At 41.0% G+C, this 25,734-nt stretch overlaps 3 protein-coding genes across 3 annotated transcripts in view; 1 reads left to right on the top strand and 2 right to left on the bottom strand.

Annotated features, from left to right (window-relative positions):
- Window positions 1-1,099: 1,099 nt before the first annotated feature.
- nop14 (NOP14 nucleolar protein homolog (yeast)) lies at window positions 1,100-15,992 on the top strand. The gene is made up of 19 exons (XM_017493579.2): window positions 1,100-1,257; window positions 2,357-2,545; window positions 4,007-4,141; window positions 5,462-5,603; window positions 5,713-5,846; window positions 5,957-6,088; window positions 6,393-6,515; window positions 6,774-6,899; window positions 9,252-9,552; window positions 9,683-9,813; window positions 10,363-10,448; window positions 10,550-10,685; window positions 10,780-10,881; window positions 11,014-11,167; window positions 11,355-11,514; window positions 14,688-14,835; window positions 14,933-15,051; window positions 15,347-15,502; window positions 15,722-15,992. Exons 2-19 carry the CDS (start codon window positions 2,363-2,365, stop codon window positions 15,816-15,818), a joined length of 2,565 nt encoding a protein of 854 aa, XP_017349068.1. The 5' UTR covers window positions 1,100-1,257; window positions 2,357-2,362; the 3' UTR covers window positions 15,819-15,992.
- A 651-nt stretch (window positions 15,993-16,643) lies between these two features.
- On the bottom strand, window positions 16,644-18,859 carry LOC108279380 (vimentin). The gene is made up of 3 exons (XM_017493605.2): window positions 18,391-18,859; window positions 17,402-18,073; window positions 16,644-16,832 (listed from the first exon to the last, which is right to left on the bottom strand). Exons 1-3 carry the CDS (start codon window positions 18,857-18,859, stop codon window positions 16,789-16,791), a joined length of 1,185 nt encoding a protein of 394 aa, XP_017349094.1. The 3' UTR covers window positions 16,644-16,788.
- Window positions 18,860-21,754: 2,895 nt separating this feature from the next.
- LOC108279373 (arylsulfatase B) overlaps window positions 21,755-25,734 on the bottom strand; it is a 6,878-nt gene continuing 2,898 nt past the window's right edge. The window contains exons 4-8 of the mRNA XM_017493593.3: window positions 25,604-25,734; window positions 24,695-24,938; window positions 24,437-24,507; window positions 23,350-23,517; window positions 21,755-22,761 (exon numbers count right to left, since the gene is read on the bottom strand). The exon at window positions 25,604-25,734 is cut by the window's right edge and continues 77 nt beyond it. Of these exons, the coding sequence (XP_017349082.1) occupies window positions 22,499-22,761; window positions 23,350-23,517; window positions 24,437-24,507; window positions 24,695-24,938; window positions 25,604-25,734 (877 nt within the window). The 3' untranslated portion in view covers window positions 21,755-22,498. The remainder of the gene's footprint in view (window positions 22,762-23,349; window positions 23,518-24,436; window positions 24,508-24,694; window positions 24,939-25,603) is intronic.

Below are 25,734 nucleotides of genomic sequence, written 5' to 3'. Positions count from 1 at the left end.
TCTTGTGACATCACATGACAGTGTGATGTCTACCTCAACGTAGTCATGTGACATATCAAAACACACAGCTCAGCTGTTCAAGATTTGACTCCAACTGTCAAAACTCACACACACCTCTGTACACGGCCAGAAGGCTCTCCTCAGGATTGTGCAGACAAGCCACAAGAAAAGATGAACCTAGCGGACTGGCATAAAGTTGGTTTGACGTTGGACGTTCGGTATTCGCAGATATGCGCAAATGAAGGGGCCGTCTCTTAAGTTACATACGACGTTGGTATACACGATTCTAACTTCAATAGCATTTGAAGGGAATGACTTACAGTCATATAACCAACTGTAAAGTGTTCATCTAGGTGTCCACTATAACCCACACCTTTTTATCAAAAATCTAAATCCATGGGATGTACTTATTTTTTTCACAAGACTGTATCTATTTACTAGTAACACTTGATCGAGCTATCGAGCTATCTATCTATCTATCTATCTATCTATCTATCTATATATTGACAACTCCAATTCCAAAAAAGTTAGGATGCCATATAAAATGTAAATAAAAACAGAATGCAATAATTTTCAAGATTTCATTATGTTAGCCAGACAGGCAGTGGTGTAGAGTAGTATAATGTAGTGTAGTGTAGTGCAGTGGTCGTGGTCTCCTGGGGTACCGCCAGATGGCGCTAGGGGGGCCGCATAGAAATTCTAGAACATCCTTTTTTTAATTATAATTATTAATTTTGCCTGTATGTAAGTCGGGATTGTCAAACTTTGAACTATGAAGTACATAAAAATGAGAAATATTAATAAATTAAATCAATTCTACACAGCACACCAAGACAAAGACCGAACAGAGACATCCGTTGATGTACTAGTGTACTGTTAGCCACAAGATTATAAAACCTAAAACTACTTAAAATGGATACGTTTTTAGATAGAGGACGTAAGCTCTTAACTGAGAAAGTTAACACACAAGAGCCTATAGCATGAAAAAAAAAAAAAAAAAAAAAAAACGAAAATTTTACGACTCTAGGCCAGTGTAGTGTAGTGCTGTAATTCCACTCCCGTCCAGTGGGTGGCGAGATTAGCCGGTTAGCCCCGTCGTAAATTTTGACCTTTGGGGTTCGACACGCTGGAGTTTGTTGCTATGTGGACCACGTGAATTCATCCAACTCCGTGATGGATTCAATCTGAATTTCTGCTCACCAAAGCTGTCACTTTAAATCTGATCCTTTCATTATTTGGTGTTTCAGCTGATTTGAGGTAAGTGATCAGGGTTAGAAAACAGACTGACAGGCTCGCGCGCTGAGATAGCATTTCACGCACTGTTTATATGCGAGCTTCACGAAGCTAACCAGGCTAACTGTTTAGAGGTGTTGTCGAGTTGGGTTTAACTGCACAACAAGAGAATTTAACTCTGTATGTATGTATGTGTGTGTGTGTGTGTGTGTGTGTGTGTGTGTGTGTGTGTGTGTGTGTGAGTGAGAGAGAGAGAGAGAGAGAGAGAGAGAGAGAGAGAGAGAGAGAGCAAATTCCATATTTGGTGTGATGACCCTTTGCTTTAAAAATAAATAGTAGTTTCCGGTACATTTTGTGCAGTTTTATAAGGAAATGAGCTGTAAGGTTTACTGAGCATCTTGCAGAACCAGCCACGGTTCCTCTGGAGACTTTGACTATCGCACTTGCTTCTTATTTTTGCAGGAAACCCCAGCAGCATTCAACAAAGTGTGTCTTACACAATATGCTGCCTTCTTTACTGAGAGACAAGCATTATTCTGTAACCTTTAATTTTGTGCTGGAAAACTAATGTTTGGAAATCTAAAATGTTTTTGTACTGACTCTAATGTAGAAGTCGTAAAATAAAAATCTATAAGAATGTTTGTACTAAAAAAAAGGGGGGGGGGGTCTAAAACTTTCGCACAGTTTTGCCATATAGTGTACATGCAGGACTTGGATAACATTGTTGCCTCCATGCTGTTAGAATCATTATATCACCATTTATCTGTAATTAACACTGCCAGTGTTCTGCTTAATGATGGTGACAGGAAGCTGTTTATAGTTGATGATGTCATTACAGAAAACAACACACGCTGATACAAAGATTCATCTGAAAGTGTTCATTGTGACTACAAGCTTCAGAGCTGGTGTTACTCTGCACAACGTTGCTAATTCTGTTCTACACGTCACTGTTTACACTGATCACTTGTCTTTTTTTCTTTTTGTTAAACATTTACTATAACTGTCAAGTAAGTCTAGGCTTTTATCTGCAATGAACACTGGTGTAAGAGATGATGATGATGATGATGATTACGTGACTTTGTTGGAATAAAAGCTGTTGGATTGATGGTTGTTTCTGTTTCAGTGTGAAATGGGGAAGCCGGTGAAGAAAAGGAGTGTGTGTGATAAAGTGCGCAAGAGTAGTGCACATGCTCAGATTAAGACGAACCCGTTCGAGGTGAAGATCAACAAGAAGAAGTTTGATGTTTTGGGCCGAAAGAGCAAACACGATGTGGGACTGCCAGGCGTGTCTCGCTCTAAAGCTCATAACAAGGTAACACCCGTCTCACGCTCTGTCTCACGCTAATGATCATTTTAAAGCTCATAACAAGGTAGATCCTGTCTACCTGTCTCACTCACAATCTCTCTAATTAGCATGTTAAAGCTCATACCAATGTAACACCTGTCTCACGCTCTGTCTCACACTCTAAAGCTGAAAACAAGGTAACTCCTGTCTCATGCTCGTTCTCTCATTTTGCCTCACCTTCTGTCACACTCTGTGTTAGGGATGTCAATTTACACAAATTCCCATGATGGATTGTCATTTAAATTAATGACCAATTAATCGTTAATCTTAATACCGCAAGCTGCGTCTACTGCAGTGGCATATAGCCAGCAGCACAACAGGGAAATAAAATTTATTGATGATTATGATCATTTGATAAAATGCTAAAAATTGTTTAATAATCCAATATACTATAATATACAGTGTGTCACTAAGGCTATCTACATGCCAGTGCACGTGAGCCTATTCATACTGCAAATCGGTTGTTTTGATATTGTAAGTGTTATTTTATTCCCAAATATGCACAGAATACGAAAATGCGTACTTTTACTCATGAATGTCCATAAGAGGTTACAGGCCTACACCGTTTAGTTATTACTTCGGCAGTCTTGCTTGAGGTCGAGACTTCCATACCTCGCATGGATAACATTTCATTATTTATATATTACATGTTCCGAAGCTAAACGCACCCACCAGACGACATGCTAATCCGTCTCAGGAATCCGTTCTTGACGGAATGTTGTAGTCCGGCTGAATGAAATCTATCAACTCTCGAAAACCATGTTGTGTATTGGTGTCCTCGAAGGTGATGCATCACCGCTAGGCAACATGTTATTTGTGATCATTTTATAAAGCCGTTCGGTTATTCCTTCTACCGTTTGAGGTCCAGGTTTTTATCCGGCTAAAAAGGTGGTTATTGTTGGTTGTGTAGTTTCATATCCTGACCACCGGACGTACCTTTTCAAATGGTATATCATGGTGCTGGTTGTTGTATCGTATGATTGCAAATAACATTATCACCTTTTAAACTAAAATGATCCCAGAGGTAACTACGGCGCGCTCGTTTCGTTTGTCCTCGTGTGTCCTCAAAGCTTACCGCCAAGCTACACGCTCTAATGATGACCTTGTTTAATCTACCGTCCAGAAGTTTTATCGATTAAATTATTAACGACAAGTAATCATCTCAGTTTAACCCTCTATCTCATTCTAAAGCTTATAATAAGGTAACGCCTGTCTCACTGTTTGTGTGTGTGTGTGTGTGTGCATAGATTTGTGTACAGTGATTCATAATCCCACTTTCAGAGAGGTTTTCCTCACCACCGTCTCCTCTGGCTTGTTCATTAGGGATCTAAAGTTATATGTGGATTTCTCTAAAGCTGCTTTGTGACCATGTCTATTGTTCAAATATACCTGACTTGGGCTTGTGTTTGTTTGTGTTTTTGTGTGCAGCGTAAGCACACTCTGCTGAAGGAATTCAGAATGAAACACAAAGCAAACTCGTTCATCGACCGGCGTTTTGGAGAGTACGACACCAAGATGGCACCCGAGGACAAAATTCTGCAGCGATTCGCCATGGAGAGACAGGTAAACGCGCAGTACACTTAACATGTACAGTGTGTCATTATTACTAACATTATGCTTGGAAATGGCACGTTAAAGTCCCCGTGAAATGCCTTGAAACGCACAGCGTTATTTGCTGTGTTTACATAATTTTCACTGAAACAGGGTGGGATATATCGAGTGGCTCCTCCCCCTTTTTAAATAGCCAATAGTGTTTAGCTTACCTCACAGCCCGGGCTAAGCCGTACCTGACAGTTAGTACCATGGATTTTTATAATGTTGGGGGTGGGACACTTCAGATTCTAGAGAGCATTTGATTGGACAGAAAATGTACTGAGAAGCTGAAGTGCAGAATGATGTCATCAAAATTGTTGATCTGTACTGGTGGTAGAGAGAGATTGTAAATTTTGAATACATGTATCTTCTAAATGTGAATTTTGCCATTGGTTTAGAGCACACTATCTCGTAGATAACCTTAAGACGAACATGTTCATACTAAAAGCCACAGGACGTCAATTTTTATTTCATGGGGACTTTAAACGAGCTGGAATTAAGGGTATGTAAGTAAGGTATAACCCATGCTGGGGTGGTGTGATACGGCAAATCAAAGTTGACTGTTTTCCAGTAACAGCACGTCCCCAGGTGTTTTACTCATCTTGTTCTACAGCAATTTACCAATGATTAAAAAACAACAACTTTATTCTCTCTCATGAAGTTAATGAGACAAAATGCAGCTGTTCATGTTACCAATGAACCACAGAGCGCAAGCTCTTCTGTCCCCGGTGGAAAATGTAAAGTTACAGCCTTACCTCTGTGACAGAGCACTGAAATGGCAGACTCCTTCCAAAAATGTTAAATAAACCTCTTCTTCGAGAAAACTTCAACATATCAATGACTACACACTTTCGTTTGTTAAATATCAACACTGTTTTAATCTGTTTATTATTAGGCTTAGATTATACGGATCCTTCACCATACAAGTCTGTGTGAATGAGTTGTTACTATAGAAACGATAATGTGTTAGAACAAGTGCGTTAATATAAACCTGTGATTGGCAGCTGCACTACTGTCAGAGCTGCTGTTCTGACCGGTCAGAATCCAGGATTCGAAAGTGCTGTGGGATAAAGAGATATAAAGGAAGAGTAATAAGGGGCATGAAACAGTGTACTACGCTGAAGAATCTGGGTTAGGGTTCGAATAAAAAAAATGTAAAATGATAGAACATTGTGTATGTGTGTTGTGTTTATATATGTGTATATATATATATATATATATATATATATATATATATATATATATATATATATATATATATATATATATATCTCCTGATTGTGTGTGCAGCGTGATCAAGTGAAGAAGGACATGTTTAATCTGAATGATGAGGAGGAATTAACACATTATGGACAGTCCCTGGCTGAGATGGAGAAGTTTACAGATGGAGTGGACAGCGAGAGCGACTCTGAGGAGAAAGGCCTGCTGTCTGGTTAGAAAACACACACACACACACACAGTATTACTGTAGACACTTAAAAAGTGTATCTCTGTAATATACTTAATAACAACATTGTGTGTGTGTGTGTGTCTGTTTGAAGCTGAAATCACGGCGTCACATTTCGGAGGAGGTGGAGGGCTGCTGAGGAAGAAAACCGGCGAAGAAGAGGAGGCAAAAAACAAAACGCGTCAGGAGCTCCTCGAGGAGCTCATCCTCAAATCCAAACAGGAGAAGGTGAAGAACGCACAACAGCAAAAGCTCCAGTCAGCCGTTATGCTTTCTGTTTGCAGTTTGCTATGCACTAGTGATGATTGTAATGGTAACGATGAGCGTGTTGTGTGCAGCGAGAGCGTCAGACACAGAAGGAAGAGACACATGAGCTGACGGAGAAACTGGACCAGGAGTGGAAGTCCATCCAGAACCTTCTGGCACATAAAACTCCCAGAGAACGGGAGGAGGAGAAGGACAAACCGAAGGTGATGTAATTTAATGTAAAACAATCACACTCTCTCTGACCAATCACTGACTCATCACTGAGCATGCTGCTTCCTGCTAGTGTATACAGAAACAGATGCAGTCAAGTGCCCATAAGAGGGCAAAGGTTATCTTAATCTCACAGATTCTTTCAGAAAAGTGTGAAAAATGACTCCATCAAACCTACAGCGCCACCTTCAGGCCTAACTGAAGAATATTATATTCAGCACTGTGTTAAGTATAGTTTAGTGTATGGGTAGACTTGCAGTTCTGTCTTTACGTGCTCATATGTGTGTGTGTGTGTAGTTGGATGATTATGACATGATGGTGCGGGAGTTGGGATTTGAGATGAAAGCTCAGCCGTCTGAGAAACTCAAAAATCCAGAGGAGATCGCCAGAGAGGAGAGAGAGAGACTGCAGAAACTGGAGGTAACATGCGCACACACACAAAACCCTGAACACACACCTAGTTCTGATCGTCATGGCTCTCACAATGAGCATACACAGCTTTACATTTGTCCACAAAATGGGACTTCGTGAGACTTCTCACACACAGGCTGTATCCTCACAAACATGCTGCCAACTTGAACACACTTCTTCTTGAACACACAGAGCACAGTCTGAGGGGATTTTAAAGCACCTTTGATGTCATTACTGTGTGTGTGTGTGTGTGTGTGTGTTGTACAGGAAGAAAGACGGAGGAGGATGGAGGGGGAGGTGGAGGAAAATCCCAAAGACACACACATATCAGCTGACGACCTCAACGACGGATTCATTCTCGACACGGACGACCGCAAAACACTGTCCTACCAGGTACACACACACACACTCTCACACACTAAAGGAGCCTATGCCAGGGATCTCACAGCACAAGGCGGGGGACACCCTGGACAGGGTGCCAACCCATCATAGGACATAACTGCACACACATTCACACACTACGGACAATTTGGAAATGCCAGTCAGCTGACCGCACGTGTCTCTGGACTGGGGGGGGGACCTACGGGTGCACCTAAAAAAATTAGTATATCGTGGAAAAGTTTTTTTTCTCGTAATTTAATTCAAAAAGTGGAACTTTCATATATCCTAGATTCAGTAAACATAAAGTGAAATATTTCAAGCGTCTTTTTGTTTTAATATTGATGCTTACGGCTCATGGAAATCAAAAATCCAATATCTCAAAGTATTAGAATAAAGAACTTATAATACTGTATTATGGCCAAACGGTTCAATTTTTCAAGAAGGAAAAAAACCCACAACAAATAAAGGTGTGCTCAGAAGTTCTGTGGAATATGTTTGAAGGTGCGCTTCGGTGGGGGGAAATTAGAATCCAAGAAAGGTCATCCAAGGCACACTTAGAATCGAAATGATTAAAAAGCCTTTATTTAAATGTTTATTCCATAGCAGAAATATTAACATGTTGGGAAGTAATGGGCTGCAGACCCACACGTTTCGGCAGAAATGCCTTCTTCAGGGTGCATCCTCCACAAACCCAAAACTGCCCCAAATGGACTCTCACCTCAAGCAGCTAAATTGTGGCTAGTGTCAGAATGCCAGTAGGTAGAGTAAATCTAGAGCTAGTCTAAAAAATCACCTCTAGAATGTGCCATATTGGGAAAATATCAATATTTTTGGACATTTTGTATATATGTTTTCTGTTTAAATTTATTTAACATGTACAGCACCATGCCCTGGGGAACTAAATGAGTGAAGTCAGAGAAAAGGCCTAAAATCAGTTAGTGGTCTATATAATCAAGTCTATAGCCTTCATCTGATGTATATAAAACATTTCCCTTTGTAATAATAATTTCAAACGATCTCCACCTCATACGTTTTTTTTTTTTTATTGTACTAATGCTTCCACTATGAGACTGTCTGGGTTGCCATTATATGCTACTTGAAGATGTCTCCCCATGGCGTAATCCACAGTGAGTTTTCTAAATGTCCTTCAAGTGCCTCATATTTCTACTCCCAATGTAGAAGCAACAAGAACTACACTATAAACGATAAACTGCACATTGTGTGTTACAGTTGTGTGCCTTGGATTACATTTTTTTGAGTGAAATATTTGACTAGAGATACTCCTCCAGCAGGCTAGGTCTTTGTCCTGGTGATCACTTGCAAACTTCAGTCTGGATTTTTTTTTATGTTGGTCTTCCTTGTGTGATAGTGTTTCAGGCCATGGTGATGTAGGGACTCTTTTAACGATGGATGTTCATACTTTGGTACCAGATGCTTCGAGCCTCTTCACCAGTTCTTTTGTTGATGTCTTTTGGGGCTCAGTTAAACCTTTCTTTCATCCCTGAGAGTTAATTTGTGCCTTTCCTAAATTATGTAGTATCTGCGGTCTCAGGATTTTCATATTTGCATGTAACTGTTTGTACAGATGGTTTCAGTACCTTCAGTTTTTTTTTTTTCCGAAAATTGCTCCTAAGGAGGAACTGGACTTGTGGAGGGCTACAATTATTTACTGAGGTCTTGGCCGAGTTGCTTGGATTTTCCCCGTGGTCTCAAGGGCCGAAAGGCACTGAGTCAACAGGTGCACTCCTAGTTAACTCCTACTTATGACACCTGGCCAATCAGAAGCTTCTAAAAGTCATTACATCAATTTCTGGAATCTTCCAGACTGTTGAAAGAGAGTCAACTTGGTGTATGTAAACTTTGCCCCACTGGAATTCTGATATAGTGAATTATAACAAATCAATCTGTCTCTATTCAATTCTTTAAAATTTACCAGTGATGTGAGCTGACTTTAACTGACTTGCCAAAAGAACTGTATAAAATGTGTGGCCTAGTTGTATGTAAACTTTTGGCCTCAGTTGTAGTTAAGACCCCACAAGCTATATAGAAATAATTCTGTAAAGATTTAGCAATAAAAAATAAGCCATAGATCTACGACGAACATCAAAGTGAACACATTACAGATAACATTTTAATGGTAGTGATAGTTAGAGAGTGATTAAATACCTTTTGCTCTCTTGTGTCGGTTCAGACAATTTGAGCAGCAGATCAACAATGAAAATGACAGCCGTTTGGAAACAGTTTCTAAGGGGAACTTTAGGCGAGAGATTTGTAAAAGGCCTATATCGAAAAACTACTTTTTTTGTTGTTGTTAAACTCATTAATTTTTTTAACTAATCCAAGACACATTTCTCTCACGTGTAGGATGGGAAGTGGAACATTGGGGAAGAGGAAGGTGAAGGAGGAGATGATGAAGAGGAGGAGAATGATGATGAAGGGGGTGGTGATGATTGTGATGATGATAGTGGTAGTGGTGATGAAGAAACCGATGATGATGATGATGACGACGATCACTCTGATTTGGAGGACAGCAGAGATGATGAGGGAGAGGAAGATGATGAAAAAGAGGAAGAGTCAATTGCTGAAGTGAAGCGCACGCTAAGTGAAGAGGAGAGGAAAGAGATTCAGGACACAGCCCATTCAGAGCTGCCCTACACCTTCACAGGTACAAAGAGACCGATAAACAGAGACAAGGACAGACAAACGGGGAGGGAAGGAGATTGATTGTGTGTGTGTGTGTGTGTGTGTGTGTGTGTGTGTGTGTGTGTGTGTGTGTGTGTGTGTGTGTGTGTTAGCTCCTGAGTGTTACACGGATCTGAAGGCGATGCTGCAGGGTCACTCGGCTGATGAACAGCGCCTCATATTGGAGAGAACGAAGAAGTGCAATCACCCCAGTCTGGCTGTGGGAAACAAAGCTAAATTACAGGTGATCTTTGACCTCTGATATGACATCATACACACTGAATGATCAATTTAGTATGTGAACCCTTCAGTCCAGTGCTGTTTCAATCCTGTTTCCACATTTATTACTAACTTACTGCAGCTAACTGTAACTCCTGCTGCTGAATGAGGAAGTGCTTACTGTTCCCCATTTCAAACCTTAATGCTGTCGGCCGTCTCTACACTGCTGCAGTGTATTATGGGAATTGAAGTTCAAAACTTGAAGAGAAACTTCCCCACAGCAGACACTCCAGTTTAATGTAGTTGCTGCATCATTTTCTGTTTTTGCTGGTTGTTGAATTACTGGTTCTCTTCCTCTGATTCATCAACTAATTTATTTATTTAATATTTAAAAACTTGCAAAGTGAGTATTTAGTGCCTCGATAATGTATGTGTGGTTTGTGGTAATCAGTATAACTTTAAAATTAAATGGTTATATATGTTTTCATAGTACCCATCTGAGCTGCTTTCTTCTGATGGGTTTCAGCCAATCAGATAATGGGGCGGGGTTAAACTTTATGTATTTGTTTTACAGAAGTTATTTGGCTTCCTGTTGGAGTATGTAGGGGAACTGGCTACCCACAATCCTCCACAGCTCACCACCATCAACACACTCATCCCGTAAGTGTGTGTGTGTTTGTCATCCATCCGAGTTATTTTACACAGAATAGAAACAAAATCTTTGTCTTCTGTCTTTCTCTGTCTCTTTCTCTGTCTCTCAGGCAGATCTATTCTCTGTCTCAGCTCTTTCCTGAAGCAGCGTGTCAGGTGATGCAGTCGCTGATTGGTGATGCCGCTCACACTATGGAGCAGAGTGTAGAGGTCAAAGGTCGTGCTGCAGTCCCAGGCTTGGATATGGTATGTGTATAAACATCTGTATTTACAGTATATAAAGTATATCTGAATTGTGTGATGTGAGGAGTAGCGTGTGTGTGTGTGTGTGTGTGTGTAGCTCATCTCTCTGAAGATCGCCACTCTGCTGTTTCCTGCATCTGATTTTCGTCATCCAGTGACAACGCCAGCCTTCCTCTACATCAGCCAGGCTCTCACTAAGGTAGTGTGTGTGTCTGTGAGGATTTAACACTAATTTCATGTGGTTTTATTCAGTATTTCATTCTTGTGTGTGTGTGTGTGTGTGTGTGTGTGTGTGTGTGTGTGTGTGTGTGTGTGTCTCTCTCTCACACAGTGTGCAGTCCTGTCTCTGGGGAGTGTGTCTGCAGGTCTGATTCTGTGTTGTATAGCAGTGGAGTGTGTTTCTCTCTCCCAGCGCTTTATACCTGAACTCATTAACTACTTGTTGGGTCTCCTACACCTTGCCGTCCCTACACACACCTGCACAGGTAATACACGCATCTGTACAAATAACACGCACAATTACAACAGTATACACTTCAATGCTGTTAACACTGCTTTAATTTCCACCAGGAGGATGCTGTTTTAATACAAATGTTCAATTTAATTGTTTGTGTGTGTGTGTGTGTGTGTGTGTGTGTGTGTGTGTGTGTGTGTGTGTGTGTGTGTGTTTAGATTACCATGTGGTTCCTCCATTCAGGCCACAGGGGAAAAGCAGTGAGCTGCTGCATGTGTGTGATCCACAGTCTGCTCACAGCTGGACCAGGAGAAGCATCTCACTGTCATCAGCAGACAGAGTGACAGCTACTACAGAGAGGGAGAGAGACCACTACAAGTAACATACATACACACACACGCGTACACATACACAAGGTTGTGAGTTCAGATCTCAGCCCTGCCAAGCTGCCACTGCTGGGCCCTTGAGCAAGACCCTTAACCCTCAACTGCTCAGTTGTATAAGTGAGAAGTATAAGTCGCTCTGGATAAGGGTGTCTGCAAAATGCCAAAACGTCCTTGTAAATGTAAATGTAACACATACTCTAAAGCTTTATGCACAGTTTTACTGCACAGTGAGGTGTGAGCTTGGTTTAAAGTATAAGATCTTCACTGCTGATTGGTCGATCGCTCTAACGCCCATTATGACAACATCAGTTCCGTCTGTATGTTTCTATGGAAAAGATTAATTCTGTAATCTGAGAAGGTTTAAACAGTGTAAAGGCGGGGTGTGTGTGTGTTAATTATCACTCCTCTGTGATTTTCCTTTGTCAGATAGCAGTTATGCATCATGATGATGACTCCAGTGTTTATTTTAGTATGTGAAGTTTCCATACAGACACACAGAGCTCGGCGTTTTTCAATCTCCTGCCCTGAAGAAAAAAGTCGTGCTACACCAACAAATTTGAATTAATTATTTTTTGTTGTTGTTAATTATTGTTAAACACGTCACTTAAAGACTGCAAACATGAAAGTTTAAACACACATTTTTACATAATTCATATATGCAGATCATACATTAAACACAGACAACCCAAAAACCACCGTGCTGTTGAATTCTTGATTCTGACTGGCCGACCGACATTCCGAGGTATACAATTATTTTTCAGTAAATGCAAAGCTAAAGACGTTTCTCAGGTCTTGACCGCATTACAGTTCCATATCACTTCGCCAAAGTTAACTGTACTAAGGGACAAATTAGCCTACCGTCCACCACAGCACAAAGATCTAACACCCGCACCCGAGGTGGTAATGCGGTCACGAGGCGAAGCAAAGGTTTGAGCCATTGATATGCAGTTACTTGAGAGAGAGAGAGAGAGAGCACGTGTCATTGCAGTAATGAGACAGAAAGGCCGGTGAACAAGTATAAATATTTATTTTTTTATTTTTTTGTTTGTTTGTTTGTTCTACATTTATATTATCAGCATACAAAAAAAATATTCTCTCTCGCTTTCTCTCTCTCTCTCTCTCTCTCTCTCTCTCTCTCTCTCTCTCTCTCCAATAACTCCATATCAATGGCTCAGTCCCCCATTACTAGCTCTAAAATGATGTTTTGGAATTAGCAACAGAGATTGGATGCATAATAAATTAGTTCGAAAAGTAATACTTAGCAGTTAAAATGTAACATTATAGCTAAAATATAAAAAGAAATATAAATATTGCGTAATATAGAGTAAAGGAAAGTAACCATTGCGTCAACCTGTAGTATTGTTGTGAATGTAATTCCCCACATATCTGAGATATACCTGAGTGTAGGTCTGGGGACAGAGTATATATTTACTTACCCAATTTAGATTGATTTCTTTGTATGAATTATGTTTTTGGGTTTTCTATGTGTCTGTCCATGCATCCAAGATTCTTATTAGCATGATAGCTCAAGAAAGAGTGGTTGAATGTTTGTAGGATTCATGTGGAATTATCAATGTAACCAGCAGACAAGCCGATTAGATTTTTCCAAACAGTGTCAAGGTCAAATGTCTGAAATTGTTTTTCTTCAATAGCTTCCTTCCTGTTTGAAGCGTATTTTAAAGGTCTTTCAAGCATGCATATTAGTAACAAGAAGGACTAGACTTAGTGGTGGTTGAGACACCCCCATCAATGCGGTTTCTCCCTTATTTGGTCACCTGCCATTTCCCACCCACCAGCCAGCTCTCCCCATCATGCGGCATATACCAGTCGGGGAGGGTGAAGACTAACATGTGCTTCCTCTGAGATGCATGAAGCCCGCCAACTGCATTTCTGAACTGCTGCTCGTGTCACAGGGCGGTGAAACACACTCTTCGAGTTCACAGACGTACGCAGTTGCGAATGAGTTTTAATTATGTTAAATGTTACTAGCAATCAGCCAAGCAATCCTAGCCAAGTTGGAAATAAAGCATTCGTTAGCTTCTAAACATGTAGAATATACGTTCTTAATGTGATAAGATGTACTGCATTTGTGCGGGCATTCATATATCTGAGCACAGCCCAGATGTAATATTTGTGATGGAAACCCTGTAATACTGATCTTTTTATTACTATTAATGGTGACTTCATCTACAGCATCTAATTCATAGCAACTGTGTGCTTTCACTAGTGCCAGCTACCCTATATGGAGAAACAATGGCAATAAAATGGGTTGTACTGAAGAGCTCAGTGGCTTTAAAAGTGTCATAGGTTGCCACTTTCACAAGTCAGTTTAGAAATTTCTGCCCTGCAAGATCTGCCCCAGTCAGCTTTAAGTGGAATTGTAAAACAACGACAATAACAAGTCAGCCACCAAGCGCTAGACCACAATAACTCACAGGGTGCTGAAGCACGTAGCATGTAAAAACCACCGATTCTCTGTAGCATCACTCACTACAGTGTTCCAAAGAGCTTCTGGAAGCAACATCAGTACATGACCTGTTTGCATGGCTGAACAGCCACACACAAGCCTCCAGCGTCGGCTGGAGCGGTGCAAAGTCACCGGACTCACTGGAGCAGTGGAAAGGTGTTCTGTCGAGTGATTAATTGCACTTCGTTATCTGACGGTCTGATGGATGAATCTGGTTTTGGTGGAGAAGGAATAATGGTCTTCGGTTTGGGCTTGGCCCCTTAGTCCCAGTGAAGGATATTGTTAATTCTACAGCATACAAATGCATGTTAGACAATTGTATGCTTGTAACTTTTGGGCAGCGGTTTGGGGAATCCCCTTTCCTGTTCCAGAGTGACAATGCCCCTGTGCATTAAGCGAGGTCCATGAAGACTTTGTTTGACATGTTTATGTGGAGGAACTCCAGTGACCCTGACCTCAACCCTTTCGAACACCTTTTGGATGAATTGGAATGTTCTACATCTGTGCCCAACCTCACCAATGCCGTTTAGACCGAACGGGCGCAAATTCCCATAGACACACTCCAAAATCGTATAGAAAGATTGTGATGGTCCGGCGTCAACATACATTTGTCCGTGTAGTGTATGTCCTCCTCTTTGTTTTTTTGCACATTGAGAGCTTACCAGCCTTGATTCTGATTTGAATTCGGTGTGTTGCAGGTTGTCTGTGCTTTACGTGTGTTTGGATTTGGTAAAGAGATGCACAGCGCTTTATCAACAACTTCCTGCCTACCAGCACATCTTCCAGCCAATCAGAATCCTCCTGGCTAAACATCTTCCTGTTACAGATTACCCAGCAGCCCTGCAAGTGAGCAACACACGGTGTCTCGCATTTCAGAACAGAACACAACAACACGTTATTTGCAGGTGTGTGAACGAGATGTGTGCTTTTGCCTTGTTTGTAGGAGCTGCACAAAGAAATCCTAGAGGTCATCCCGGAGACACCGTCCCAGCATACACCACTGGTGTTTGATAAGAAGAAGCCCATCCCTCTCAAACTGCTGCAGCCCAAAGTGGTAGAAGTGTGAGTGCACATACAGTGTGTGATTATAGCTAGTGAGTGCGTGAGTTATACCCTGTGTGTGTGTGCCCAGTAGCTGACGGACGGAATTTGTATTAATTATTAATTATATTTGTATAGAGTATTAAAGTCTCAGCCCTGTCATACTGAGTGTAATGTTCTGCAGTTTGCATATGATGTAGTTTTCATTTTAATAACATACTCAGTGTGTGAATCTTTCACACATTTTATTTCATGAATATTCACACATTTGATAATTGTATGAATGTAGTGATCTTTTGGTGTTGATGGCATTTAGGGTGGACTACGGGAGGAAACGAGGGAACACAAAGGCGGAGAAAGAGAGAGAGCGACTGAAACACAAGTATAAGAAAGAGTTTAAAGGTGCTCTGAGGGAGATCAGGAAGGACACACGCTTCCTCGCTCACACCAAACTGTCTGACAGCCTGCGCAGGTTAGTGCATTACAGAGTACACTATATAGTGCACATTACACGCTGTACACTGTATGACACACACGCACACAATCCAAATGAAACTAATACCATAATGATTGACAAATTAAATAAAGAGTGTAAATGAAGTAGCTAAGTGTGATGTAACATTTTCTGTCATTATGTAAGCATTATTCCGGTCATATGCAGTGTTCTGAAGCATGTGCGTGTGTGTAACAGGGACGTGGAGAGGAAGAGGAAGGTGAAGGAGCTGTATGGTAGTTTAGCCACTCAGGAAGGTGAGTGGAAAGCACTGAAGAAGAGGAAGAGGAAGTGATGTCACAGTGCGAACCCTACTTCCTATGTGAAAAGCTGAAACTAAGTACAGTTTAGCGGTGGAGAAAGTGAGGACATCGTGATTGAGTAATACATTTTTTATTCTGCAAAACCAGTTTGTACATTGTGGTGTTTTGTGAAATGAGCAACTATTAAACCCACACAGAACCTCGGACGTGTGTGTGTGTGTGTGTGTGTGTGTGTAGTCCACCAGTTATCAAACTTGTCTTAGCCAATCAGAACACATTTAAAGACTGGAAAAAGACCAGGTGATTTGTTTTCTAACAGTATGGGGGAGTCTGTGCCAATGATAGCCTCAGATTCCTGTTCTTGGCTGATGGGAGTGGAACCTGATGTGGACTGTTGTAGCCCGCCCATTGTAAAGTTCTATGTTTTGTGCAATGCTGAAATGCTTTTCTACTCATCATGGTTGTAAAGAGTGATTATACAAGTCACTATTCCTTCCTGGCAGTGTGAATCAATCTAGCTGTTTTCCCAAATCCCAGAATGTCACCAGTTTCTGTAATACTCAAACTGGTATTCTGGTACCAACATTCATGCCACAGTCAGAGTCACAGAGATCACACTTTTTCTTCCTTCTGATGTTTGGTGTGTATATTACCTGAGGCTATTGACCTGTATTTGCATGATTTTTTTTGCATTGTGCTGTTGCCACATGATTGGCTGATTAGATCACTGCATGAATGTGCAGATGTACAGGTGTTCCTAATAAAGTGGACAGTGAGTGTATAGACAGCACTCTGACACTCAGAAACTCTGTTTTTGACCGGTTTGGTTCTAATCACCACACATGCTAACTCAGTAGTGCACTCAAGTCAAGCTTTATTAAGATGTGTTCAGGACAGTTACAGCAGATTTTGGGTGAAGGACATCTCAGGAGGCATAGTTAATGGTGGTGGTCAGTGTGTGTGTGTGTGTGTGTGTGTGCGCGTATTGCGAGATGAAGTGCATTAGGCAGATTCTTCAACTGCAGCTGATGAAGTTGCAGAAGCTCCTGAAGCATAAAGAGGAACAACAAACACTGTTTTAGTAAAACATTCATTAAGAGGAACAGAGTTTATTCATCATACACAAAAACACTTTTACAAATTTGAATTTTAATCTGTATTTAGTTGACATCCCCCCCACCCCCCCTTCTTTTATATATATTTTTTCTTTTATTATCATCTATAACAATTTACTATAACTATGTACAGCACTTTAGTCAACTCTGGTTGTTTTAAATGTGCTTTTAAATAAATTAACTACTTACAAAATGACTCGTGCGTTATAAGATGTAAAGACGCACTTCCTCACACACACTGGGACTGACACCATGCAAACACTCCAATATCAAATCACCAGCACAAGGAACAGTGTGTGTGTGCTACACTAAAAGAGCACCATGAAGGGTTCTTGACCCTTCAACAGAAGAACCTTTCAGAAAAGATTCCAAGTGGAACCCTTTTAAAAATCTAGAACTATTAACCATCTAAATAACCAGTGAGGAAGAATTTTAGAGAAAAACTTAACATTTTAGTAAGAACACTTGGTAGTGATGGTTTAGGTTTAGCGTGACTCTACCTGCTGTGCTCTCGCTGACTGAGATCCCGAGTCGCTTCTCTTCTCCTTCCAGAAGTTTCCTGTAGGTGGCGATCTCAGCGTCTAACTTCAGTTTGATGTTAAGCAGCTCCTGGTAGTCAGCGAGGTATTTGCCCATCTCCATCTTGGTTTCACACAGCTGGTTCTCGAGTTGAGCGATGATAGCCTCCAGGTTGGACATCTTGTCCAGGTGAGACGCCTCCATGTCGTCCAGCTGCTGTTCCAGAGCGGCATTTTTGGCCCTGAGGGCGTCGATTTGGTTCTGCAGGTCAGACGCTTCACTGCTCAGAGTGCTGATCTCCTCCCTCATGGTGGTCATCTGGGTCTCACGTTTGGCGGCGCTCTCCTTCAGCGTGTCAAATTTCCCTTTGTACCACTTCTCCGCCTCCTGGACGTTGCGCGCAGCAACAGCTTCGATCTCGGCACGCGTCTTGCGCAGGTGAGCGGCTAAATCGGGCCGATCCGAGTCGAGCTCCACCGTCACCTTCGACTCCTCGATCTGCTTCATTAGCTCGGCCACTTCCTCACTGTGTAGCTTCTTCAGGAACTCGATCTCAGCCACCAGCTGCTCCACACGTCTCTCCAGGTCAGACTTCTGCAACGTGGCGTTGTCCACGTCCTCACGGAACTCACGCAGGATCATCTCTGCCTCCTCTGTGAACCAAACACCACATTTATCTTCAGCTAGTTTTTCGTTTTTTTTTTTTTAAATTCTATTTGTCCTACATTTTGTAAATCATGACCTTGGCTAATGTTTCTACATTACACTAAATGAGAGCTGACTGATGCTTTGTGATGCTCCTTACATTCATTACAGAATTATTTTAACAAGAATTCAAATCAACACAGGATTTATGAAGCTTGAGTTTCTATCTGCAGTGTGCAGTACGCCGAAATACTGTCTTCTGATGATTTCAAGCTGTTACTGATATAATTTCACCCTGCTAAATTTAGTCAGTGTTTGGAGTCACCTTTAAGTGCAAGCTCTTCCTCCAGCTTCATGGTCCAGAGCTCCACTTCCTCCTCCACATATCCCCTCTCAATATCAGCCGCTCCTTTCTCAGCCGTCAGTGCTGCGATCAGGTCCTTCATTTCCTTAAACTTGGCCTCGTACTCCTCACCCAATCCCCCCGGTCCTGCCTTGTATCGGCTCTGCAGGCTCTGCAGCTCCTCCCTGAGCGCCGCGTTCCTCTGCTCCAGAGCCTGAACCTTCTCAATGTAGCCGGCGAACCGTGCGTTAAGCAGCTGCATCTCCTCCTTCTCGTTTGCATGATGCTGATGAAGCTCTGTGCCGATCTCCACGGCACCTCCCTGGAGACCGGCACGTCCACGGGCCACCGAGGAGGACGAAGAAGCTCTGCAGCGGGACGGAGACGGGCTCTGAACCCGCATCCTGCTTGACCCACTCACTGTTTTCTGAGAATAGCAGCTTCCTCTCATGGTTGTTAGAAGTTGTTAGCGCTTCTTGTCTTTCTGTCTTCGCTTCCTTCTGAGCTTGAGCAGGTTGATCGTGAGCCACTGGAGGGAGGATTAGCTCTTTTATACAGCCAACAGGAATGTATCAGAGCCTTCTGAAAGTCTCATCCTCCGCTGACATGCTGTTAATGCAGATAGTGACACTCCTCCCAAAGCTCCACGGCCGTGAGGTCTCATTAGTGTACGGCGCAGTGAAGGCTATTGCACCCACATGCTACATAGCAACTTAAGCTTGTCGAGCTGCTATTTTTACAAAACAGAGACAGAGCAAGTAACAATGCTGGCTTAAAAACTTTATCGATACTGTAACTGTTTCAATTTCTATTCATTTTAAGTGACATTAGCAGGCATCTTGCTGACAGAAACGGAGAAATTGTGAGACTGGAAGCCACACCCTGTTCACTACATAGTGCACTATGTTGGGACCACCATTTAGTAGACAGTGATGTTCAATGAGCAAACTTATAACGCTACTTGATCCTTTTTAAATGAATATCTAAATCCATAAACAAAAAATGGCCAGAAATAAACTCAGAAACATGTCAGAAGTTGGGTTCTGTCTTCACATTCCTTTAAAGAACATTACAAACCAGCATTTATTTATTTTTTTAACAACATGATGAAAAAGACGTTCATAATACACATGAACCTTTGTTTACATGTCATTACAAATTGTAAAGATTGTAGCACCGCCCACAAGTGTGAACCAATCAGAGAGCAAAACATTCCACTCATTTCAGTGTATTAAACGTATTGACTAAGCGTTTGAAAGAATCAACAGGCTTGTGTCCATGTAAGAAAACCTAGAGAAATGAAATACCCATAATGCACTGTGGAGTTTGAAGACATGGCCTACACAGTGAATAAGGTGTGTGGTCACTCCCACAGGGGACTGATTATGCTGAGACATTACAGACATCAGCCTTAGTAACTCAGACTTTCCTACTTGGAGATGGTTTAAGAGTGTGTGTGTGTGTGTGTCTGTTGTCGTCTGACCCTCCGGCTGGTTTTCTGAGCCAAAGTGTTTCCACTCCGACATCATTAAAGCTGAGGAGAGAGCAGTGAATATGAGAGTAACGATGCACTGGTATATTAGACACCACTCACACTGTCATCATACACTAATGTCACACTGAAGTGCTGTCATTCCACACACGCATCACCGGCTGTGTTCCAAACACCTCCTTGCTCCTTACGCGGCAGAATCATGTGCCCTTTCTAGTACACTAATGCAGGGAAGAAATTTGATGTTCTACAGACACACATGGAGATGGATAGACCGATAGAGACAGTTGCAGGGGAAAGACATAAAGATAACTGGACTATTAACTGATAATTAGCAGCTAATATACACTTCTGCCCCCACTACTACTCTAACTAGGGTTGTGAAATAAACACTACATTCAATCTGGGCTGTGAATTCAACACTACTCCCACTCCTGTTTGGGAAATAAGCTCTCATTCAGAGTTCACACTACTTCCTTTCAGGGTTGTGAAATAAACACTGCTACCACGTAGGATTGTAAATGAAACACCCAGAGATGTTCATCTTTCATTATCGCTGTGCTTGTGTTGTGTTTAATGGTTTTCACTAAACACAGCTCCGATTGTGTCTCATTCTACAGGTGTTTGTGAGCAAGTCCACTTTAGGATTTTATCTCTAATTTTAGAATCTCCCTCATTTTATCCTCCTATTCAGAACTAACTGCATCCAGTTCATTGTGTGTGTGTGTGTGTGTGTGTGTGTGAGAGAGAGAGAGGATGAAGGCCCAGTGTGAAATTCAGTACTGCAGTTATAATGAACACCAGCAGCAGCGTCAATCACTCACAATGATAATGAACCTCTGTGACTCAACATAATTGGACACGCCTATAAAATAATAATAATAATACTAATAATAATAATTATTCCATTCATCCATTTTCTATACTGCTTTCCTTCAGTTAAAGAAATCTAAAGAAATCCTTCTCACCTGATCCAACATGGATAGCTGTCTCCTTACCAGGCTTGGGGAGTAACTAAATACATGTAACAGCGTTACGTAATCAGGATTTAAAAAAATAAAAATAAAAAATAAAAATCAGTAACTGTAATCCGTCACAATTATGTCAAAAACCAAAGTAATCAGATTGCAGGTACATTTTGTAAAAATGGGAATACTATCAGGATTACATTTTATTTTTTCATTTAAAACCAAAGAAATGAATCTTTTGACATAACAGAATATAGACAGCTGCTTGATTATAGTTCTGGTTCTTTCACATGAGCAACCTCCTGGTGCATGCGCAAAACATTTTTGCACAGAGTTAATCTGGTAGAAATGAACACAAATTGTTCTCTAAAATGCTTTTGTTAGGACGACCATACGTCCTCTTTTTCGGACCTTAAAAAGCATCTAAATTTGAGAAAAAGTCCGGGATTCAGCTTTAGTTTCATTATGATGTGCTTATGGTCTAATACGGCATGTATGTGTGCGCATAGTTGCATTGTTTTAACCCGTCTGTAATTCCCGCCTTCTCACACACCAATTGGTCGATTCTAAAAGGATTCTAAAAGGCTTGGGCAAATTCCTGCCTCTCATTACTATTATCCTACTCTCAGCGAGTGCGCGAAGGTGAAGCGCTGTTGTGTACAGCATCAAACACTTACTTAACAATAGCAGCAAATGACAGCTGTCCTGAGTCGAAACAATGCCCATGGCCATATAAGGCCATTTTTATTTCATGTTATCAAATTGCTTCGTATTACACGGCCATTCAAATGTGTAAATGATGGCAGAAGGTTCACTCGTGGCATCTGATTTTTTTTTTTTTCCATGGACATTCAAAACAATGTAGGAAAAAATTTAAAAACATGGGCAGAGTGAAAACAAATTTATTGATATATATTTATGTGATGCTAATAGTGTGTCTTTTTCAGTGTATTAAAGTCTAAACATTGAACATGTTTTTAAGCTCTAAAATAAAACTTTTAGATCATATTGCATTTCTCATGACTTTATTTACATATGTGACCTTGAGAGAGTAATCAGATTAAATTACTGTCATATTGTGATACTTGGATTACGTTACTGATGAATTTTTTAATGAACTGTAACAGAATACATTTTAGTAAGTAACCCTCCCAACCCTGCTCCTTACTGACTCAGGTTTCCTCTAATTGAATCGTCGTCATAATCATATGGATGGCAAAAGAAAGTAATCATTTAGAGATATGACTCATGAGTTACTAAAATCTTCATCCTCACTATAATCCTGAATGAACTCACTTCCATATCTCCCACACATCTTCCTCAATAATTCAAATTATCATCATTAAATAAGTTCTTTATTAATCTAAATAACAGATTTATTATAAAAATCCTGATTTAATGATTTGTAACTGCTGTCTCCTCAGTAAAGTTCATTATCATAATTGAGATTCATGTTTGATTGACTGATTTTGTGTATTTTTATTTTTGGCTGTCTAAATAAATTACTATAAATTTATCCCAGTAGGTCTAATAATAATAATAATAATAATAATAATAATAATAATAATAATGAGAATAATTACAATAATAATAATAATTATATTAAACATTAATAACAGCTGTCGTCAGGTCACTGCCATGGCCCCCAGGCGCCGGTGTGTTGAGGGTCACAGCGGGGGTCGTCGGGGGGGAAGGTGATGGGCTGTGCCCCCTCCTGCAGCTGCTCTAACCGCTTTAACAGGAAGTCCACAATTTCTGGGTGCTGATGGGAAATTTCATTTCTCTCTTGTGGATCAGCGTCGATATCAAACAACATCACCTGCTTAAGGGGAGGAGCTTCATCTGAGACTCCACCTACCATCTCACCTGGACGAGGGAACCACACAGGACAACCTACACACACACACACACACACACACACACACACACACACACGATTCAGCTTCTGAGGTCATTAACACACCCTTCAGTAGAATACCGTGTGTGTATGTTACAGTGTTGGTCTGTTACAGCAGTGTGTGTTACTGTGTTGGTGTGTGTTACCGTTAAAATATATATAAACAGTAAGCAACACTAGTGGCTAAGATAGTATGTATTTTTACACAGTAACACACACTAACACATCAACATGCTACCACACTGACACACACTAACATAACTAACACTTAAACATCAACTTTGTTCGGAAGTTGGAGTAAGTCTACTGTTAAATCACAAATGATGATGTAGAGAAGGACTTTTTTTAAGTATCAAAGTTATCACCGTGCTACCCTATTTACATCTCAGATTAGAAATATGATTTTTTTTCCATGACAGTTGTCTATCCTTTTTCATTGCTATTCAATTTATAATCAATACTAATTGATAATAACAGATTTATGATCACTGCCTTATGATATTCCTATTTAACACACTACTATACTAACAATAACAATGTTTTTGTTAATTAAAAATGGTGGTATTAATTAACACTGCACTCACCAGGATATCCAGTCAGGAGCTTCCAGTTCTTGTAGCGAATAGCAGCATGCATGGAGACATTAAAGCGTGGCACAGAATCTGACAATGTCCTTAATGAGTTTCTCCTTAACGAGTCTCTCTTTAATGAGTCAAGCATTTCCTGTTGAGCTCCTGCATCTTTTCCTGGACCTCCAGACAGACATGGCAGAGAAAAATCACAAATATAATAAATGCTAATAAAAAGCTAACAGGCTAATAACAACTTGTCTCTCTGCTGACCTGCCTCACTGTTTACCTGTCTCACTGCTGAACTGTATGACTGTTCATCTGCCACTCTGTGGACCTGTCTCACTGCTGAACTGTATCACTGTTCATCTGCCACTCTGTGGACCTGTCTCACTGTTTACCTGTCTCACTCCTGAACTGTATCACTGTTTACCTGTCTTACTGCTGAACTGTATCACTGTTGATCTGCCACTCTGTCTCACGGTTTACCTGTCTCACTGCTGAACTGTATCACTGCTCATCTGCCAATCTGTCTCACTGCTGACCTGTCTCTCTGTCTACCTGCCTCACTGTTGAACTGTAGCATTGTTGATCTTCCTCACTGTTTACCTGTCTCACTGCTGAACTGTATCACTGTTTACCTGTCTCACTGCTGAACTGTATCACTGTTGATCTGCCACTCTGTCTCACGGTTTACCTGTCTCACTGCTGAACTGTATCACTGCTCATCTGCCAATTTGTCTCACTGCTGACCTGTCTCTCTGTCTACCTGCCTCACTGTTGAACTGTAGCATTGTTGATCTTCCTCACTGTTTACCTGTCTCACTGCTGAACTGTATCACTGTTTACCTGTCTCACTGCTGAACTGTATCACTGTTTACCTGTCTCACTGCTGAACTGTATCACTGTTTACCTGTCTCACTGCTGAACTGTATAACTGTTCATCTGCCACTCTGTCTCACTGCTGACCTGTTAAACTGTTTACCTGTCTCACTGCTGAACTGTATTACTGTTTACCTGTCTTACTGCTGACCTGTCTCACTTCAACACTCACACTTTGTAGTGAAAATTGTTAGTGTCTGATGTGTATTTTTTCTCTTACATGGAGCGATGTCGATGTAAAGCGGATCAATGTTGTGTAACAATTCCTGTCTTGGAGAGCCTTTTCCTTTGCTGACACACACGCAAACACACACACACACACACACACACACACACACACATCTGTTTTTATCATACTACATGCTCTAGACCGCGTAGAGAATATTATTTACTATAACTTTATAAGCCTCACAATAATCTAATACTACTAATAATGGTTTTTAAAATACACAAAATAAAATACAAATATAATAGTTACCTGATAGTGTCCCACACATTAAACCCATCTAAAGGCTTTGTCCCATTGGTCGATCCTCCCGCAACACCCACCAGCGTGGGCAGCCAGTCAGAGATGTGTATAAGCTCTTTGCTCACAGTACCGGGTTGTTCCACCAGTGGTCCAGTGACAAAGGCCACACCTTTGACTCCGCCCTCCCAAAGAGACCATTTCCTGCCACGCAGGGGCCAGTTACTCCCCCCGGACAGTGTCTGACCCCCGTTATCTACAAATCATTGTTAATAATAATAATATTAAACTACACATTAGTACACTAAACATGGGCTGTATGCTGTGTTTTTTTAATTGTGTCTATTACATGTGTGCGTGATACATTGAAGACATTTGGGTTGGAGACCAAAAGATGAAAAGGATGAATATGAGACAATAGATCAGAATTTCAGTTTTCATTTCCTGATATTTACATCTATACATATTAAAACATAGCACCTTTGGTGGCAGACCACCCAATTATTAGGTAAGCAAAAGTATAGGAACAGATAGTCTTAAAGTACTTTAAAGTAAACCCTAGTGCCTACTCAGTGAGGCGTGAGGTCCCTTTCCAGAACCTTTAAACTGACTGTCCCTAAATGTTGGAATGAACTTCCAACCTATCTTGTCCCCACTCAAAAAAGCACCTCTACTCTGTGCACTTTGCTCCTCTAGTACTCAATCAAAAAATCTTGTAGGGTAGCACTACTTGCATTGTTCTCTGCTTCATATATCTCATTGCATGTAGTTCCTCATTTGTAAGTCGCATTGGATAAAAGCGTCTGCTAAATGAATAAATGTAAAGTAAATAACACTTAATATTTGGATGCATATGCCTTGTTGCAATAACTACATCAAGCCAGACTGTATACGTATATTGGTGCATTATTGCTTGTGTACCTGTGGAGAAGATGAGGATGGTGTTGTTCCAAATCCCTGCATCCTGCAGCGCCCTAGTGATGTTCCCTACGGCTTCATCCATAGCCGACACCATTCCTGCATAATGCCTGCGTGAAGGGTCCTTAATGAAG

The sequence above is a fragment of the Ictalurus punctatus genome, chromosome 18, assembly GCF_001660625.3.
Source record: "Ictalurus punctatus breed USDA103 chromosome 18, Coco_2.0, whole genome shotgun sequence".
Lineage (NCBI taxonomy): Eukaryota > Metazoa > Chordata > Actinopteri > Siluriformes > Ictaluridae > Ictalurus > Ictalurus punctatus.
Note: the sequence above shows the minus strand (reverse complement) of the source record. Positions and strands in the feature narration are given on the sequence as shown.